This window comes from Vigna unguiculata, chromosome 8 (genome assembly GCF_037176805.1).
Source record: "Vigna unguiculata cultivar grain cowpea cultivar isolate G323 ecotype 2 chromosome 8, ASM3717680v1, whole genome shotgun sequence".
NCBI classification, from domain to species: Eukaryota; Viridiplantae; Streptophyta; class Magnoliopsida; order Fabales; family Fabaceae; genus Vigna; species Vigna unguiculata.
In genome coordinates, this window is record NC_140799.1 from 39,114,608 (window position 1) to 39,132,666 (window position 18,059).

The 18,059-nt window shown below is 33.6% G+C and overlaps 4 protein-coding genes across 8 annotated transcripts; all 4 read right to left on the minus strand.

The window, feature by feature from the left end:
* Window positions 1-1,877: 1,877 nt before the first annotated feature.
* On the minus strand, window positions 1,878-4,235 carry LOC114194082 (uncharacterized). 2 transcript variants are annotated; one of them, XM_028084132.2, is made up of 5 exons: window positions 4,152-4,235; window positions 3,908-4,057; window positions 3,477-3,830; window positions 3,091-3,201; window positions 1,878-2,560 (listed from the first exon to the last, which is right to left on the minus strand). In XM_028084132.2, exons 2-5 carry the CDS (start codon window positions 4,029-4,031, stop codon window positions 2,358-2,360), a joined length of 792 nt encoding a protein of 263 aa, XP_027939933.2. In that variant the 5' UTR covers window positions 4,032-4,057; window positions 4,152-4,235; the 3' UTR covers window positions 1,878-2,357. The 2 variants fall into 2 exon arrangements, with proteins under 2 accessions (XP_027939933.2, XP_085521872.1); XM_085665746.1 differs by lacking the exons at window positions 1,878-2,560; window positions 3,091-3,201 and having other exon boundaries at window positions 3,303-3,830.
* Window positions 4,236-6,392: 2,157 nt separating this feature from the next.
* Window positions 6,393-9,612, minus strand: LOC114194062 (uncharacterized). Of its 2 annotated transcripts, none has more exons than XM_028084105.2 (6): window positions 9,485-9,612; window positions 8,987-9,145; window positions 8,407-8,748; window positions 7,951-8,061; window positions 7,212-7,651; window positions 6,393-7,106 (listed from the first exon to the last, which is right to left on the minus strand). In XM_028084105.2, exons 2-6 carry the CDS (start codon window positions 9,111-9,113, stop codon window positions 6,543-6,545), a joined length of 1,584 nt encoding a protein of 527 aa, XP_027939906.2. In that variant the 5' UTR covers window positions 9,114-9,145; window positions 9,485-9,612; the 3' UTR covers window positions 6,393-6,542. The 2 variants fall into 2 exon arrangements, with proteins under 2 accessions (XP_027939906.2, XP_085521631.1); XM_085665505.1 differs by having other exon boundaries at window positions 8,987-9,140; window positions 9,485-9,567.
* A 2,205-nt stretch (window positions 9,613-11,817) lies between these two features.
* On the minus strand, window positions 11,818-18,026 carry LOC146884473 (uncharacterized). 3 transcript variants are annotated; one of them, XM_085665740.1, is made up of 10 exons: window positions 14,479-14,791; window positions 14,199-14,405; window positions 13,881-14,117; window positions 13,144-13,806; window positions 12,797-13,059; window positions 12,548-12,715; window positions 12,369-12,473; window positions 12,231-12,279; window positions 12,051-12,146; window positions 11,818-11,961 (listed from the first exon to the last, which is right to left on the minus strand). In XM_085665740.1, the coding sequence occupies exons 1-10, from the start codon at window positions 14,722-14,724 to the stop codon at window positions 11,872-11,874; spliced, it is 2,124 nt and encodes a 707-aa protein (XP_085521866.1). In that variant the 5' UTR covers window positions 14,725-14,791; the 3' UTR covers window positions 11,818-11,871. The 3 variants fall into 3 exon arrangements, with proteins under 3 accessions (XP_085521866.1, XP_085521865.1, XP_085521867.1); XM_085665739.1 differs by lacking the exons at window positions 11,818-11,961; window positions 12,051-12,146; window positions 12,231-12,279; ... (3 more) ...; window positions 14,199-14,405; window positions 14,479-14,791 and adding an exon at window positions 16,575-18,026 and having other exon boundaries at window positions 12,793-13,059; window positions 13,144-13,719; XM_085665741.1 differs by lacking the exons at window positions 11,818-11,961; window positions 12,051-12,146; window positions 12,231-12,279; ... (3 more) ...; window positions 14,199-14,405; window positions 14,479-14,791 and adding an exon at window positions 16,517-18,026 and having other exon boundaries at window positions 12,793-13,059; window positions 13,144-13,412.
* Window positions 14,847-16,324, minus strand: LOC146884474 (uncharacterized). Its single transcript, XM_085665738.1, has one exon. It carries the CDS (start codon window positions 15,855-15,857, stop codon window positions 14,847-14,849), a length of 1,011 nt encoding a protein of 336 aa, XP_085521864.1. The 5' UTR covers window positions 15,858-16,324.
* Window positions 18,027-18,059: the final 33 nt, after the last annotated feature.

Below are 18,059 nucleotides of genomic sequence, written 5' to 3' on the forward strand. Positions count from 1 at the left end.
CAATGGAGAGCTAAACCCACTTTTGTTGGGGTTAGATGTAGCCACGAAACTCTTGTGTAAATGCAAATGTTTTGATTATATATATGACTCTTTCATTAATTGCTAGTCTTCTTATTTCTTCACTTAAAGCTTGCATTGATTTAGCCATCTCTTGCATGATTTTTGGTTCATTGGGTGTGGAAATATCTTTTGAAACCTAGATTTGAAATAAGAAAACTCAATGGAGCTTGTACCTAGGAATGGGACTTGACCCATGGGTTGCATTAAAACCTTTGTGCATAAAGCAAATTTGCTTATTAAGAGTTCAAGGAATTGACTTTTAATAAGGAAATTTAGGCTCAATTCATTAAGGAATTAGGGTTTGAGTAATATTGTGGGTTGGCATTAGCATATTAATGAAGAGGATGTTAAATTGTAGTTGCATGAGAGCATAGTTGGTGAATTCTAACCCCCGGCAATATCAAGTCATATCATTTCTAATCTTTTCCATTCACTAAGTGCCTTTAACTTCCAAAGTTCAATTTTAATTATTTATGCAAAGTTTAACTTCATACGTTGAAACTCAAAATATGGATTTATTCATTAGTTTAAATTAGTCACTAATTACGCAATTAATTAGTATACACGAGTCTCTTGGGAAACGATATCCCGGTCTTACCGGTTACTACTTGCGCGACTTGGTACACTTGCCAAAGTCTTAACACTACACCATAAGGAATATGTAGTAAGCGTTTATTAAAATATATTTACATTTCTACTGTATGTTTCAAGTAATTGGGAGACTTTTTATGCAAGATGCAAAACCATGCAACAATATGAACTTGGACTAATATAATTAAGAAGTTCCACTTTTATTATAATTGAGTAGTACATAAATTGTAATTATCATTCATTGTTGTACCTACCCAGCCCAATAGAGGATGCGGTCCCCCAAGGCCCAATATTACAAGGCACCTCTATTGGAGAGAGCACTCACACACTCCTTAAATCTCATATGCATGATCACAACCACCCGACATATCTGATAATTATCACATGAGTCCAAGGCCCATTATAAATATGACTAGTCTCCTTAAAGAAAGATACATAGGTTTTGTCTAAAACTCTTATTCCAATCATTTCAAGATCCTTATTCTCTTACTAACTTGAGCGTTGGATTCCGGGCATGAGGAACGTCCAAGTCATCTAGACCTTACCACTTGCACTAATGTTTCCACCGATCCAAATTCGGTAAGAACAATTATACTTTACAAAATTTTGATAGCATTTCGCATTGGACTTTAGGTGACATGAAATGAAATTGAAATTTGTATTACCAACAAATTTATCAATGAATTTTACAAACGAAAATAATTGGAATATTAAAATTTGTCGGTATATTTCATCGGTAATTCAAATTTACTAACAAATTTATTTTCATACATAATTCCAATAATTTTCTTAATAATTCAAGAAGAACTTTAACTACAAGAATGCGATGATTTATGTTAATGGAAGTGTTCTTCATTATAGATTATCGATATATCACACTCTTAAGAGGCATACGAAAAAAGCAAGAAGCAAAAGTTTTACCTAGTTAGAGAAGCTGAACTTAGAGGAGTTGTTCTTTGGACCATGTGAAAGTTTGTGGATTAGATTAGTTCTCCAAGGACATATGTACATATGCGTCCCATCACTTGTATTCAGTGGCGGACTTATGTATTGACACAGGGGAGCCATGGCTCCCCCATTTTTTTTTGGAATTTATTTTATATATATATATATATTTATATTTTTTTTAATTATATTTATATATTATTTATATTAAATTTATATTATGAAAATTATAATAAAAGACAAAATAAAAAATTTAATGGAGACATTGATTTATAAAAGAGATTAGAATTTTTTTTGGCTATAGGATTTTTTCACCGTGTAAATTACCATGAAAGTGTGTGAGGAGAAATAAATATAAAGAGATAGATTGAAAAAGAGAGATTAAGGAACATATAGATTGAGATGAAGTAATTCTCGTATGATCTCTCACACATCAAGTTTAGTATCTTATTATGATTTATATACCTTGAATTTATGAATCTTTTTAGGATGTTTCTCCAAATTAAGTTTATCTCAAATTAGTATAAACTTAATTATGATTTTAGGGATTCTTTTATGAAATTGGTATGAATCCTAATTATACTTTTTCCTAAATTATTATAACCCTTAATTATGAAATTTATGGATTTTGTGTTTTCTGCTACCTATGGTAATTTTTTTTTTTTAAGTTTTAAATTTATACCTTGTTGCTTATTTAATTAGAGTGGTATAAGTTTTGTTATGTCTTGCATTGTGATAATTGTGACTTCTGAATATAAATTTTATTTTTTTCTAAATAGGTGAATTACTTGATCATCATTTCCTGATTCTAGTGCATCAATCAATATTGGTATGGGATAATTAGTCAACGACATTATTTTTCGTAATTCCAAATGTTCAACTTCCGTCCATATCTCTCTCAGCAATTGCATGCCCGTTACTTTTGATAGTCCACTGTTATCATTGTGGTCTAGTAATTCCCTCTCTAGATTGGTCAAAGAAATCATAATTATAACACGAGAAGAGAAAAAAAAAGTTGATCTTATATTAAGCACATATTTTTTTGTTTTAATTCCCTCTAAAAAGTTTTATATATATTACTCCTAAATTTGCTCAGTTGCTAGAATAACTTAATTTATGCATCTAACGTTGTTTTATTCTTTTCCTTTTTATATATCTTTTCACAATGATATTTTGATTTACTTTTTTGATTTACTTTTAATTTATTAGTCTAATATTTTTAAATCATCATATTACATTTTTTAAAAAATCAAACTAAATAATTAAAGGATCATTAAAGTGTTGGATTAAAATATGATTATCTTATACTTCATGCTCTCTTCTCTTTGTTTCTTCTTTCTCTCATTCGCCTGGCTGTATCCTCTTTTTCCTTCTTGTTCCTTTCCTCTATTAATCTATTACTATTATAACACTGAATATTGGCAAGACAATTAACAAGTAATTCTTATTTTCTTTATATACAAATATAGATGCATAAATGGAAATGAAACATACGTAGAATTTCTGAAGGCTTTCGCGCCAGCCAATGCAATGCTGTTTGCTGGTTTCCATCTCTTGCCATGGTCAATTGACGTGTATACATTTTAAATAATTTCATGGCCAAGTCTGTGAAATGCACAAATTAAATAGCAATGATGGACTAGGAAGGCAAGGTAAAAGAAAGTTGCTTGAAATAGTAATTACAAAATGAGGGTAAAGACGATGCATTTCATGGGTTATTAACATCATGCTCATTTATTTTGATAAATGTTATTACTCTGATGTCAAATGAAATAGTATTTTTGAGTCTTGTATCTAATTTTGCAATGAAGTGGAACCAGGGTTAGAGTTCTAAAAATTGTGAGAAATAGCGAGTTATGAGCTGACAAACATGCTCTTACCAAACAAGTTGTTTCCAATGGCAAGAAAAAAGAGAATTTTAATGTCCTGGTAAGCCATTCTGTCAAGAAGATGTTGCGAGTATAGATGTTTCATTCTTGTGTAACGGAAAGGTATAGCAGCAAGGTGAACGGGAAGCAACCCCCGCGAGTTTGGTTTTAGCATGTCTTCTATCGCCATAACATTAACCAACTCTTCCACCATTTTAAAGTTCTCTGAAATTATTGCTAGATGAAGAACTGTGTCACCATCTGCATTCAGTGGAACGCGAACACTAGCAGGATCATTTTCAACAATGGGTTTCATTTCATGCCACTCACCTACGACTGCAAGCCGGAACAGTACGTCCACATAATCTGCAATCCTTTCAAACTTCATTTTAGTCACTACTTTTACAACTAAAATCTATCAAGCCATATTATTGTATTAAAACCTTGTGAGACAGCTTGTGAGGTAGCAACAGAGGGAAGAGTTTGGTTATGGCTCAGATAATCTCGTGATACTGTAATAATCTGAATGTAGGATTCATCTGAAACTTCCACATCAGGATTCGTCATTTTCTCACCAAAATGAAAACCTGAAACTGACAATAGATTTATGGTTCCTAAGAATCTGGTATCTATTTTATTTACATAAAATAAAATAAAGAAGATGAAGTGAAAGTGATTGAAGTTTACCTGTGGCGAATGGTGATCCTTGTAAGAAGATAGATGTGTGTTGATGGAGAATGAAACCTCTTCTAATTCTATTATATTGTTGCAGTTCTAGTAGTATTTCTTTTCTGTTGCTGAAACTTGTTGTCAGAGAATCTGTCCCAAAAGCAAAACTCAAGCACTGCTAAATTCCAAAAGTAAAACCCGAGTATAGCTGGATTCCAAGAGTAAAGAAGAAAGAGTGGGTACTAATATGTTCCAGAGACATTCTCTCCAAATTCTTAAATTGATCTATCTTCACATTCCGAAGTTGTTGGAAGATAACATAACCAAGAGTAAAGCATCTAAGAAAAATTATTATTGATTTAAATTGGTTTCTAAAAATTAATTATCTTGGTTACCAAGAGGAATCGGTCGGTATACATTACTTATTATTACAAAAATTAATTTTTAAATTAGTGAACGATTAATTTAGTAATTAATTATAATTTTTTATTTATAAAATTAATTATTTTAATAATCAATCAATTGATCGTTAAAGTGATTAATAATTTTTTATTACTAAAATTAATTATTATTTAAGAATTTTTTTATATTGTGATAAATTGATCACTTTTGTTTGTTTTATGTTTTCTTCCTATTTATATAGGAACTTCTTTTGTATGTTTCGGTGACTGATTCTGCAAAAAGTATATGTTTTACACTTCAGTTCTCTCTGCCTCTCTTTTTTTACATGTTTTATTGAATGAAGGTCTCACCATGGGAACCTTTTATTCTTTTTCTATGAAACAGAATACCAAACCAGCATTACCATATTCAATACTAAGGGAGTGCTAAAATACAAGCAAGTAGAAGGAAGAGGAGACGAGTAACGTATAACTTGGCACATATAACATAAAAGGTTAGGAAAAATAATGACCAATGTTAGTGACAAAAAATAATTAGTCACTATAGGGTTATAGGGATCAATTTATAAATTAAAAATTATTGATAAATAAAATAATTTTTAAATTGGTGCCTAAATTGGTGACCATAGTAAATTCATTTTTAAATTGGTCACTAACATTAACTATTAAGGTTTTAGTTACCAAAAAAATTTGTCTTTAATTTTGTATTAAGATTGATTACTAATAAGGCAAATTTAGAAACTATTTTTTTTTAGCTAAAACGTTGGTAACTATTGTTTATGACTAATTTATGGACAAATTCACTAAAGTGACTAATTTAAAGACTAAATTAGATATTATTTTAATTACTAATAAATTTTACATTACAAGAAAACTTTTAAATAGTAATCAATTTTAGTGACCAATAATTGTTAGTAATTATAGAGATACCAATTTTAAAAAATAATAATTATTGGTTACTTAAATAGTTACTATTATGAATAAAAAATTATAATTATAATTGATCAATAAATTAGTCTCTAAAATTAGCTTCCAAGGTTCTAGCTACTAAAGGAAATTGATCACTAAAAATTAACTAGATTTTGACTACCAAATGAATTAGTTTCTAACTTAGTCTCTAATTAATTAGTGCCCAATTATAATTTTTTATTTATAATAGTGATTATTTTAGTAACTAGTCATTTTTACTTTTGTAAATTGATATAGTTACTAAATATTGTTCTTAAAATTGTATTCTAATTGAGGATTTTTTTTAGTGTTGGTTTATAAATTGGTTTTTATAAATGGGTTACTCCAGTGATTAATAAGATATTTTAAGAGCTTTTAATGATGAAACAGTTAAGTTGTTGCGAGAACTCAATGCCCAAGGTTCGTTCGTTCACAAAGTCTTTACCAATCTGATATTGAGTTCCTAATTAAGATGTTCACTTGCCACTTTTTTTTGCTTGGGTTTGCTTTTCTAATTTGTTGTCTCCTATGTTTGAATCACAATAGTATTTCATAATTATAATGAATATAATTTGCCTCCTCTCCAAACTTTGTTGCTTCAAGATAGGCTTAGTTAATCTTTAATGTTTTTTTCCATCAATAAGAAAAATACAATTTTACTCTTATTCTGAATTATAAATGAGAATTATAAAATTAAGTCTGTTACAATGATAGCCTTCTAGTGTGAAAAAATATGTGTTTTGAAGCAAGTGTTGGAACGATATTTGTTCCACTACTTTACTTAATCCTCATTATTTGTTTTCTCCATGTTACCAGCATTGAAGTTAATGCAACAATGGTTTTGCTTACAAATCGAAGTTGAAAGTTTGGGATAGACAAAGCTTTGTGGTATGATATATATGTTCAGTAATCACAAATTCAAACACAAACTTTATTATTTCACAAATAAATTATACAATGAGGTGGAGAATGCAAAGACACGGAAAAATATAGGATAACACACTTAATGATGCTAAAATTTAATAATACTAACGCTAACTTAGGTGTGTGAGCATTTAAGTTACCGAAGTTTGGGACGATAGTATTTAGCCCAATAGGAGTCGTCGAAGAACTTAGATTGAAAGAGAATAAACACAAGCAATGGGAAAACCCCCATTGGAGTTACTACATAAGAAACCCATTTTGTTGTGCAATCAAATATCAGAAAGGATGCTGCAATGAAAGCCACAACCATAGCAGCAACAGATATGATTAGTAACTCAGGTCCAAAAGTCAAGCTGGGATGTAGTGACATGACAAATTCAGTGTCTGCGAATCTTGAAGAAGTGAAATTTGACAAGAAAGAGAGTATGGATGCAGAAGAAGTAAACAATGCGATTGCATTTGTGACGATGAAGACAATGAACCAGGCACTGTTCTTATTACCCGGAACCGTGAGAGCAGCTGCAAATGCTACAGTAGCAACAAGTGTTGCCACAACCATCCCGGAATCTGCTATTCCTTTGGCAGATTCTTTGATATCTTTGGATAATTGTTTGTGTTCGTCATAAAATACATCAATTGGTGTCTTTCCCTTCTTGTTTCTCATACTCCTTAATTCATCAGGAACACTCCTCTCTGCCCCCTATTTATCAACCACAAGTACGTGTCAAGATTTCTTGATCCCATGTCTTACAATACTAATTAATAAAGAACGATTGAATAAGAAAAAGGAAATGAATGAACTGACCTCGAACCAACCGAGCTCTCTTTGCATTTGAATTTTTGCACTTAAACCTGAGAATGATTTGAATTCAAGGGGCAAAAGTGCAGCCAAGTGTAGGACGTTGTTACCTTCATTATCCACTGCTCGTAGTAAATGTTGTTTTTTATCATTTACTAACGGATGAAAGACTTCCAAACGCCGATATAAAAACAACAAGTGCACTAGGTTTCGTCCATTAGAGTCCTTTATGTTCGTGAGTATTGCAACACTCTCCATAAAATACTCTATTACTATGTCATGGTTTCCTGATTCTATTGCATCAAACAACACTGCGGATGGTTTAGTAGTCAAATCCAAAATCTCTTTGATTTTCAGTTTTCTAACTTCGGTCCATATCCTCCTCAGCAAGTCCATACCCGTTACGGTTGATCGTCTTGTTTCAATGTCGTCCTGTAATTTTCTCTCTAGATTGGTCCGAGAAATGATTAATAGGAAAAACAAATAAAAAAAACAAGTCAAATTAAAAGTTGATTTTACATTAAGCACTTTTTTTTTCTATATAGAAAGTTCTATACTCCTAGTGTAAATATTTGCTTGTCAGTTGCTATACGTTTGTATCACGAGACTGATAAACTTAATAAATATCTAATATATTAACATTATTATAAGACTAAATATTGACGATTAAGAATTAAGTAATTGTTATTTAAAAATATATAGATGCATAAATTTCTAAACTAAGAACCAAGATAATTAAGCTTACTTAGAACTTCATAAGGCTTTCGCGCCAGTATATGTAATGATGTTAGCCGTTGTTCATCTCTTGCAAAGGTCAATTCAACTGGACGTTTTTCAAATAATTTAATGGCCACATCTGTGAAATGCACAAATTAAATAGCCATGATGAACTGCATATGTAGAAAGCAAAATGGGGTATCCTTTTTAATTTTCTCAGTCTACTCTCAATTTTTCAAATAAAGTAAAGAAAAACTTTTACCAAATTGAAAATTATATATTGAATCTGATCTGGGTTTGGATCAAAATAATTTGAACAGATCATTTAAATTTGTAATTGAGTTTATAATGAATTTAACAGAAGATATTTGATCATATCAGTTGAATTGGTTGAGTTGGTTAATTAGTAAAACATGACAAATACTCTACCACTAGCTTTAAAAAGGATAAACAAGGGTGTTTAATTAGTTATAGATGCACTTACCAAACATGTTGTTGTTGATGGTCATAAAAAACAGTTTTTCAATATCCTTGTAAGTCATTTTGTCGAGCAGATGGTGGGAGCATAGAAGTTGAACTATTCTGTGATGGGAAGATAAAGCAGCCAAGTGAACCGGAAGCATCCCATATGAGTTTGGTCTCAGCACATCTTCTGGGCTCATAAGCTTAATCAACTCTTCAACAAAAGTAGTGTTCCCCGCACCTGCTGCTACATGAAGAGCTGTGTCGCCTAATCCAGTCAATGGGATGCGCACACTATTTGGATCTTCTTTAACAATGGGTAACATTTTATCCCACTCATCCAGGAATGCATGCATGTACATATCTGCAATATTTTCAAACATAATTTTGGTCGCGGTGTAAAAATTCAAGTGTGAGTCTAAGTCTTAGTAAAAATAGAAAGTTAAACATTATAAATAGATGAATATCTATAAACTCATTATTTTAAGATTTTGAATTATGAGTGGTGTAAATTCCTTGCGTTTCCTTACGTGTAAATTGAGTTTATGTGTCATGATTCATGTTCCATGTGAATACAATAGTTTCAAGTATGCATAACTTACCCCCACGTTCTTTGGAGTTCCTAATTTCATCCATTAAATTTGGTGGTGAGGCATGGCTTTCATCATCTCCTGGTATTATAATCTTAATGTCGGGTACATCTGAAGCAGCAGCCACATCGGGATTCATGCTGTTGCTTCCTTCTTTCCAAGCCCTCTAAGCTTCAGCATATATAATAATAATAATGTAAAACCAGACACATTAGTTTTCCAGCACAAAGTCACATACGTTTCATTATCTTCTTTTCTAATTATGTTTGAAAGTTTAAGTGTCATAATTTAATGAAATTCTGTATCACATATATATTATTAGAGTCAAACTTTAATTTAAATAGGAGAATAACACAACTAATATATCCATACAAGTAGGGGCAAATTTACTTATACATGTGGGGCCTTTACTTTATTTAGAATTTGATCAAAAAATAAGATGAGGCGCAGTTGAAGCTAAAAACATAGAGAGAAGAAAGAAGATAAAGTGAAAGTGAGAATTGAGTTTACCTGGAAAATTGCAGTGGCAAGTACAGTATGGTGATTGGGGTAGGCGATAACAGAGGGTATTTATAAGGCACATTTGAAGCTAATAACATGCGTTAAGAATTTAAAAATTTAAGTGTGAGTCTAAGTTGCACGTTAGCTAAAAATAAGATAGTAAAGTATTATATAAGGATAAAGACCCATCGATCTATTACCTTAAGGTTTTGATTTGAGAATGATGTCAATAATTTATGTGATTGAGCTCAGGTCTTGTTGATATCGTATCTTTCCAGTGAAACTTCCTCTGTAAAACCTACCATGTATAGAATAAAGAAAATAATATAAGGTTTGGTAAGTGGCGTGTATGGTAAGGTGAATATCGTGGGAAGGGAGATGCTTAGTTCTGATATGATGGAGAAGGAAGAATAGTTCTTTTCTGGAATAAAAATACTCTTTTCAAAAATATATGAAAATTGAAAATTAAAAATAAAATGTTTTTAAAACAACATTGACGGGTAATATAAGTTAAAGTTGAAAATGTCACTTTTAATGTTTAATTACTATTTATAATTTTGTGACATGAAAGGAGGTGTTGTGATTAAAAAGTATGGGGAAGAAAAGCGCGGGAGAATTAGATTCCAAAGTACGTTACTTGATGAACTGGATTTGGTAATTGGATGGGAGAATAAAGATAAGTTGAAGCTTCATACTTTTTTCAATGGCGTCGACACAACTTTCCCAACGTTTATCACCGTCTCTTTGTTATGTTGCTGTCATATGAAGTTGGATTACCCCGAACATTTTGTCGTCTTCTTCAAACGTTCTCTTCGGTGTGGATATTAGAGAGTGAAACCAATATATTTAAAAGGAAAATAATTTTTTAATAATTATTTTGACAATTTTATCTTATAATAATATCTCCTCCTATCCAAAATATCTTATGATAATAAATTTGTAAGTTTTTTTATGTTGTTCAAATTTTTTATTTTTACTTAATGTGTCATTCGGGTTTAAACTTGAATTTTTAATAATTTTAAGAATGTCTTTTCAATATTGTATACTTTCTCCTCGATAGAAGCATTTCAGATCATGAATACTTATCAATGAATTTTCACTCTTTTTTGAACTACCATTCAATTTTAACCTTGTATGTTCGTTTATTCTAATAAGATACACTTGCTTGAAATAAGTCAGTCTAAGTTAAAGGTCGAGCCAGACCAACTTGAACCAAATGTCAAGATGAGCTTACCTAGATAGAAGGTCAAGGCAAACAGGTTTGTGCCAAAGGTTGAGACCGGAACCATGACCAAAGGTTGAGATAGGTAAATCAAGTCAAGACGGACTATCCTTGACTGAAGGGTGAGCCAACTCAGTTTGGGTCATAGTCAAGCCGAGTGCCGATGATTTAGATGAATCGGTCAAAACAAAACATCAAGACAATTCGTCCCAAGTGGAAGGTCGATAAATCAACCTAAATCAAAGTTTGACTAGTCAACCTAAATCAAAGTTTGAGCCACGTCATCTAAGTTGAAGTTTTGACTTTCATACTCATTGTTACTTATATGTCCAATAATATTTTTTTTAATAATATATACATTTTTTTATGTTTAAACAAAGGTTCATGGACGGCACAGACTCGCATAACATTTTGTGGACATTTTGATGTTGTGAATTTTTTCAATAAAATTTTGACAATATAAACTTTTTCGGCTTCAGCCCATGAAAGCCAGAGTCAACTTTGTGGACTAAACTAAATTGACATATACAAATCTCTTTTCGGTGTCAAAATATTAATGTAAAATAACACAATAAATATATTACTTGTTAAAACACTAACACAAAAAAGCCTTTTAACGTCCGACATTTTCAACCTTTGACGTCTGCCCAAACACCGACGTCGTATCGGGTGACGTCAAAATAACGTCGGCAAAATAGCAGACGTCACTTGACGTCGGTCCTTTTGGGAGTCCGACGTTATCCAACGTCGGGGCCAGTAATAGCAGACGTCAATTTTTGCACCAGAAAGAGGGAAAAAACTGAGCAATTTAACGTCTGTCAGAGACTGTCAGACGTTAAATAACGTCGGCCCTGCAACAGTCAGACGTTAAATTACGTCGGCCCTGGTACAGTCCGACGTTAAATTACGTCTGTCAGGGCACACCAGACGTCAAACTGCACCATTTTTTTAAAAAAAATTGACTGTTTTTACAATATCCACACACCTGAAAATCAGAAAATTCCCAGAACAATTTCATAAAACTTTCAGCACAATTTTAGAGTTACAGTTATATATAATAGAACTAAAGTTTCAACATATATTCTAAACTAATATAAATAACAACAAACTAAAAGTTTCAACATGAAATTCTTGTACAATAAAGTTTTTAAAACGAGTTCTAATTCATGTGGTATCAACTCCATCTCTCCAATAGATATGCTGCCCATTCTTGTCTTAGTGTGTGGATAATGTCATCTGGTAGAGGTGATGGATTCTTGAATCGCTGAAAAAGTAATACAATTTCATTATGTATGAATATCATTCTTTAAAGTTTGATATGATTTATAATATGTGAAAGATATATATAATTACCTCTATCCATTCATCTTTAACTGCAGCTCGAATGATTGTTCTTATCCAAGACATGACATAATATCCACATTCCCATGAATCTTCTTGCTTGTTACACTGAACATTACAAATAAAATAAACACATCAAAGTCATAAGTTGACATACAGAAATTAATAACTTTAAAATGAATGAGTTCTAACCTTTGGATATATGACTTTAAGTTGTTGGCCTCTAGGTTTACCCACAATTCTAATGAAATTTTGGAAACATAAAACATATATAAGTTTTTATAACTAAGTAGATACATAGGTTAGGATTGAAAAAAAAATAATACTTACTCTTGTAACATGTTTTTAAAAGCTGGTGGAATCTTCCTATGGCATGAACAAAACCATACAACTAGGCATTGTCTTGGAATGATGAGACAAAGTTGCCAATGATACCTACCATCAATCACAAGTACTTAGCCAAAATAATTAATAATACTTCACAAAATATTATTAGCAAAAACACTTACGAATCAATGTATGGCGCAAAGTAGATCTCTCTATTTGACTCAACCATCCATGTTTGCAAATAAAGTTTGATTTGGTCAGGTGAGTTTCCCGAAGGTTGAATTGTTTGAGGTTCAATGAATCCATAGACGGAAGATCGACCTTGGTCCACAATGACTTTGTCCATGTACCTACAAGAAGACAGTTAGGTATAATATTAAAAGGTACCAATTCCTTGCTTTAAATATGAAATACAATAAAAAAAATCTTACATGCACCATAGTTGTATGACTGAAATATTTAACATCTTGTCTCCTGTAATGATCTCTAGTGCATCATTCAGGTTTATGTACAATGGGACATGACAATGGAGGCCAAATACTCTTAACTCCCACTCTAGCTCTACCGGTCCTCTTTTCAACTTGTGTAATTTCAGAAGCAGCTTTCCTAGAGGATCATCTTCTGCTTCCGCCATTTCATCATCTTCACGTATAACACGTGGACGTCGGACCGGCTGTTTTTCAGGACGAGTGGACTGAAATAAAGATTTAGAAAGGTTTGACGTTAAAAGTTTTATAAATTGTAAGATTGAACTACTAAAAACATGATGTCATAATACCTTTGGTGGGCTAAAGTATGGCATGATCAATGCTTTAGGCCAAGCAATAAATGTGCCTAAAGCTTCCCCAACAAATTGGATTTCTGAAGTTGGCACAGGCACTTGGGCATGGGGATCTCGAACTTCATCAATCATCACACGCACATGATGGGGCAATAGAGGAACACCATGGATAGTCTCCCCACCCTGAAGTTGTCGTCCTATGGCCACTACGCGCGAGGGGTCTTCATCAACCAATAACTCATACTGACTTGTGTAGTCAGTATGATCTACACCAGAGCATGAGCCTTTTGTACTCACACGTTGTCCTGTTGGAGCTTGAGTGGGTAATTCCATGTTCTGTTGCTGCATGGACTGAAGCTTTTCTTCAAGTGTTCTTTGTATTTGTTGTTGCTGTTGAAGTTGTTCCATAAAACGTTGCTCCATAATTCCCATGCGTTGGTTGAATCTTTCCTCCATTTGTTGCTCCATCTTCCTCAAGGCCTCTTGACTCAACGATTCATTACTTCTTTGTGGAGGACCAAAGTAATCTCGAAGACCAATGACACCTCCAACACCACGCACACGTCCTGGGTGCTCTGGCCTTCCAATTGCCGTTGTGAGTATATCGTCCCGACCATGGCCAACAAACGAACCCTGAGTCTCTTGCTCAATTAATTCATCCTACACCACAAAAGAAAGTTTAATCAAAAGGAGAAACATATGAACTATGATAGTCAAATAAGATTTGTACTTACTATTTTTTGAGATATGATTTGAGCTGATTGTGATGTCATTTGCCCATCGGACTTAGTCCGAGCAGCCTTCCACATCTCGTACCTAGGAATTGCATCCACTAGGTCAGGGGACTCAAGTCCCAGAGTCTGTGCACGCGACTTTTTCAATTTTTTCTCCAATAATGCATAACCACCTCGAGAGAGTACATGTGGTGTATCATTAAGCCTTTGTCTTTGTTGGGCTGCTGTCCTTTTTTCCTGCCACACATAACATTATTTAATAGTTTGAATACAGAAATGTATGACTAGTGTCACTATAAACAAATTTAACAAACAAACCTGCCAGTCTCCAGACTCTCTACATGCACAAAATTGCATCCACTCCTCCTCCGAGATTTTGTACTTCTCACAAGGAGTGTCATGTTGTCTATCTCCAAACACATATAAACGTGTGAGCCTTGCCTTGAAGTCCCTCCATCTGGTGGCTATGTGAGATAAGACTTTCTTTCTAATTCGCTCAGTGTTCGGAGTAATCTCAAATTTGTGCTGTTTAAAACATAAAATATGTTATGTTAACAGTAACATAAAAAAATACTATAGTTGGTTTAAGTAAACATACCACAAGATCCTGCCATAGAAGGTTCTTCTCGACCTCCGCGACGTCATCCCAACATGCAATTGCAATAGAAACTTTCGTTTTGGCCAACATTCCTATGTAGCTACGGTACTTTTTTTCCCAAGGGCCACTGGGTTCACCCGATCGAGGATCAATGTGGACCGGCATCCTCTCTCGTCGGTTTGTGACATCCGGCAACCGAGTCACAGATCTACCAGGTCCCTCCTGGTCTGATCCGGAGCTTGTCATACCTGAAACATATCATTAGGAAATGTTAACAATGAAAATATACTCAATTAACCTCTATTATATTAAAACAGGAAGAAAAATAAAAAAAAGTAAATGTGACAATATTATTAAATAAACACCTATCAAGAAATTGTGTTCTCCCATATGCCTTCATTGTGATCACTTCGAATAGCATGGATGTCATCAGTTACATCATCAACTTTGTCTTGAATGGTTCTTGATGAGAAAGACGTTGTCTCAAGTATGTCTAGACAATCTTCATCATCATTTACGTGCATGTTTCTTCCTTCCAATACAACTGACAATTTCTGATTGGCTGGATCAATGACATAAAAAATTTGTCTTGCTTGACTAGCCATAATAAATGGTTCATTTGTATCACTCATCTTGTTAAGATCCACCAAAGTAAAGCCAAAGTCATCTGTGCTAACACCCGAATTACTATCAACCCATTTACACTTGAAAACTGGCACTCTAAAAGTCACATAATCAACTTCCCATATTTCGTGTATTATTCCAAAGTAACTCATGGATGCTGTAACTGGATTCTTGTCCTTAGAACTGGCAAAATGTACAGATTCAGCTTGAAGTGTAACCCCACTATTTTGAACTCTACTTTTGTCATCTTCCATCTTTGAATAAAAACAATGATTGTTTATGTAGTACCCGCCATATGTAATGACATCATTGTTCGGTCCACGAGCTAGCCTCAATAGAGTTTCAGAAACATTTGGAGTCGCGTAAACCTTTTTCTTAAACCATGATAAGAATGTTTTGTTATGTTCATTAAGTGCCCATTTTTCACTCATTCGTGGATGTGCTGATTTCGTTTCATCAATGTGTTGCGTTATGTAAGGAATGACCTCTACAGTGTTGTTTAAGATGTACAAATGGGCTTGATCAACTAATTTTCTACTAACACTTTGAATCTTCACTCCACGCACACCCTTACCTTCACATTTACCTTCATGTCTAGTCTTAGGAACTCCAATTGGTTCACAACTTGGCATATAACTTGAGCAGAATTCAATGGCTTCTTCTGCAATGTACCGCTCTATAATAGAAGCTTCTGGTCGATACTGATTCTTGACATATCCCTTTAAGATCTTCATGTATCTTTCCACTGGGTACATCTATCTCAAGAAAACTGGCCCACATAATCGAATTTCCCTCACAAGATGAACTATCAAATGAACCATGATATCGAAAAATGAAGGTGGAAAATACATTTCCAATTGACACAATAGTCTAATGGCCTCATTTTCCAAATCGTCTAACACTCGAGGGTCAATAACTTTCTTGCATATGGCATTGAAAAACATACACAAACGTGTTAGAATACCTCTGACAGAAGTAGGTAAGATGGCTCGAAAAGCTACTGGTAAAAGTTGTTGCATCAACACATGACAATCGTGAGACTTTAAACCGACTAACTTTAAATCTTGCATAGAAACAAGGCTACTAATATTTGAAGAGTAACCTTGGGGAACCTTCACACTTCTTAAACACTCACAAAAAATTTGCTTCTCTTTTCTAGAAAGAGTGTGACAAGCTGGAGGCAGGTAGGTTCGTCTTCCAATTGATTGTGCATGTAACTTAGAACGGATGCCCATTTCAGCCAAATCTTGTCGTGCTTTAACTCCATCTTTAGTCTTTCCTTTTACATTTAGTAAAGTCCCGATGACGCTATCACATACATTTTTTTCAACGTGCATCACGTCTATACAATGTCGTACATCAAGTTTACACCAATATGGAAGATTAAAGAAGATTGATCGTTTCTTCCAAATGCTTTTTTCCGTGGTCTTTTTCTTTGGATGTTTCCCAAACACAATGTCAATGTTTTCCACTTGGTTGTATATTTCTTCACCATTGCGGGGTCTCGCTACAACTTCATCCTCAGGACTTCCATTAAATGCTTTTTTCATTCTACGATAAGGATGATTTCGAGGAAGAAACTTTCGATGTCTTGTATACACAGTTTTCTGACCGTGCTTCAATTGAATATAACTCGTGTTTTTTTCACAAATGGGACATGCAAAATGACCTTTAACACTGTAACCGCTCAAGTTTCCATATGCTGAAAAATCATTTATGGTGCAAAACAACATTGCACGCAAACAAAACAATTCTTCAGAATATGAATCATACACATCGACACCTTCTTCCCATAATAGTTTCAAATCATCGATCAACGGCTTTAGGTACACATCAATGTCATTTCCAGGTTGTCTAGGACCCGATATCATCATAGACAACATCATATATTTCCTCTTCATGCACAACAAAGGAGATAAATTGTAAATCATCAGCAAAACTGGCCACGAACTATGTTTGCTACTTAAGTTCCCATAAGGATTCATACCATCTATAGCAAGTCCAAGTCTTAAGTTTCTTGGCTCAGCACCAAATTCTGGATATGTTTCATCAATCTTCTTCCATTGTGGAGAATCAGCTGGGTGTCGAAGAAGATTATCACACTTTCTTCCATCAACGTGCCATTTCAGGTTTTTTGCATCTTCTTTAATGGAAAATAGTCGTTTGAATCTAGGAATTATAGGAAGGTACCACATCACCTTAGCAGGTGGACCATCTTTGTCTTCATCGCCACTATTTCCATCAATTTTCTTTTTAAACCGCGATAAACCACATGTTGGACACGCCTTCAGTGAAGCAAACTCGTCTCTGTATAAAACACAATCATTTGGGCATGCATGTATCTTTTGATATTCCAAACCCATTGGACATAAAACTTTCTTCGCTTCGTAATTACGGATAGGTAACGTGTTATTTTCTGGAAGCATCTCCTTTAACAACTCCAACAATTCTGTGAAACTTGTATCCGTCCATCCATGCCTTGCTTTTAAACTGAATAATTTCAAAGTTGCTGACAGTCGCGTAAAGTTAGTGCATCCTGGGTACAATTGTTCCTCTGAATCGGACTTAAGAGAATCATATAAATGAACTTTTCCAAAATTCTCCTCCCCAACATCACGTACCATATCTTTTAAATGATCATTCATCCAGTCATCTACATAATCTGTTCCTCGTGACGTTGTAGGCTTGTCTAATACTTCTCCATGCCAAGTCCAAAGTGTATAACTTCTCATTATACCAAAGATGAATAGATGATCACGCATTGTTCCTAAGTCATGACGTATTTGATTAAGACAACGAACACAAGGACAAAAATATGTCCCGTTACTTGAGATTGCGCGTTCTTGAACATATTGCAAAAACTCAGAAACCCCCTTTTCATACTCTTCACTTATGTGACGCTCATTCATCCAGCTTCGATCCATACTATATGTTCGTAAAAAACTCAATCAATCTCA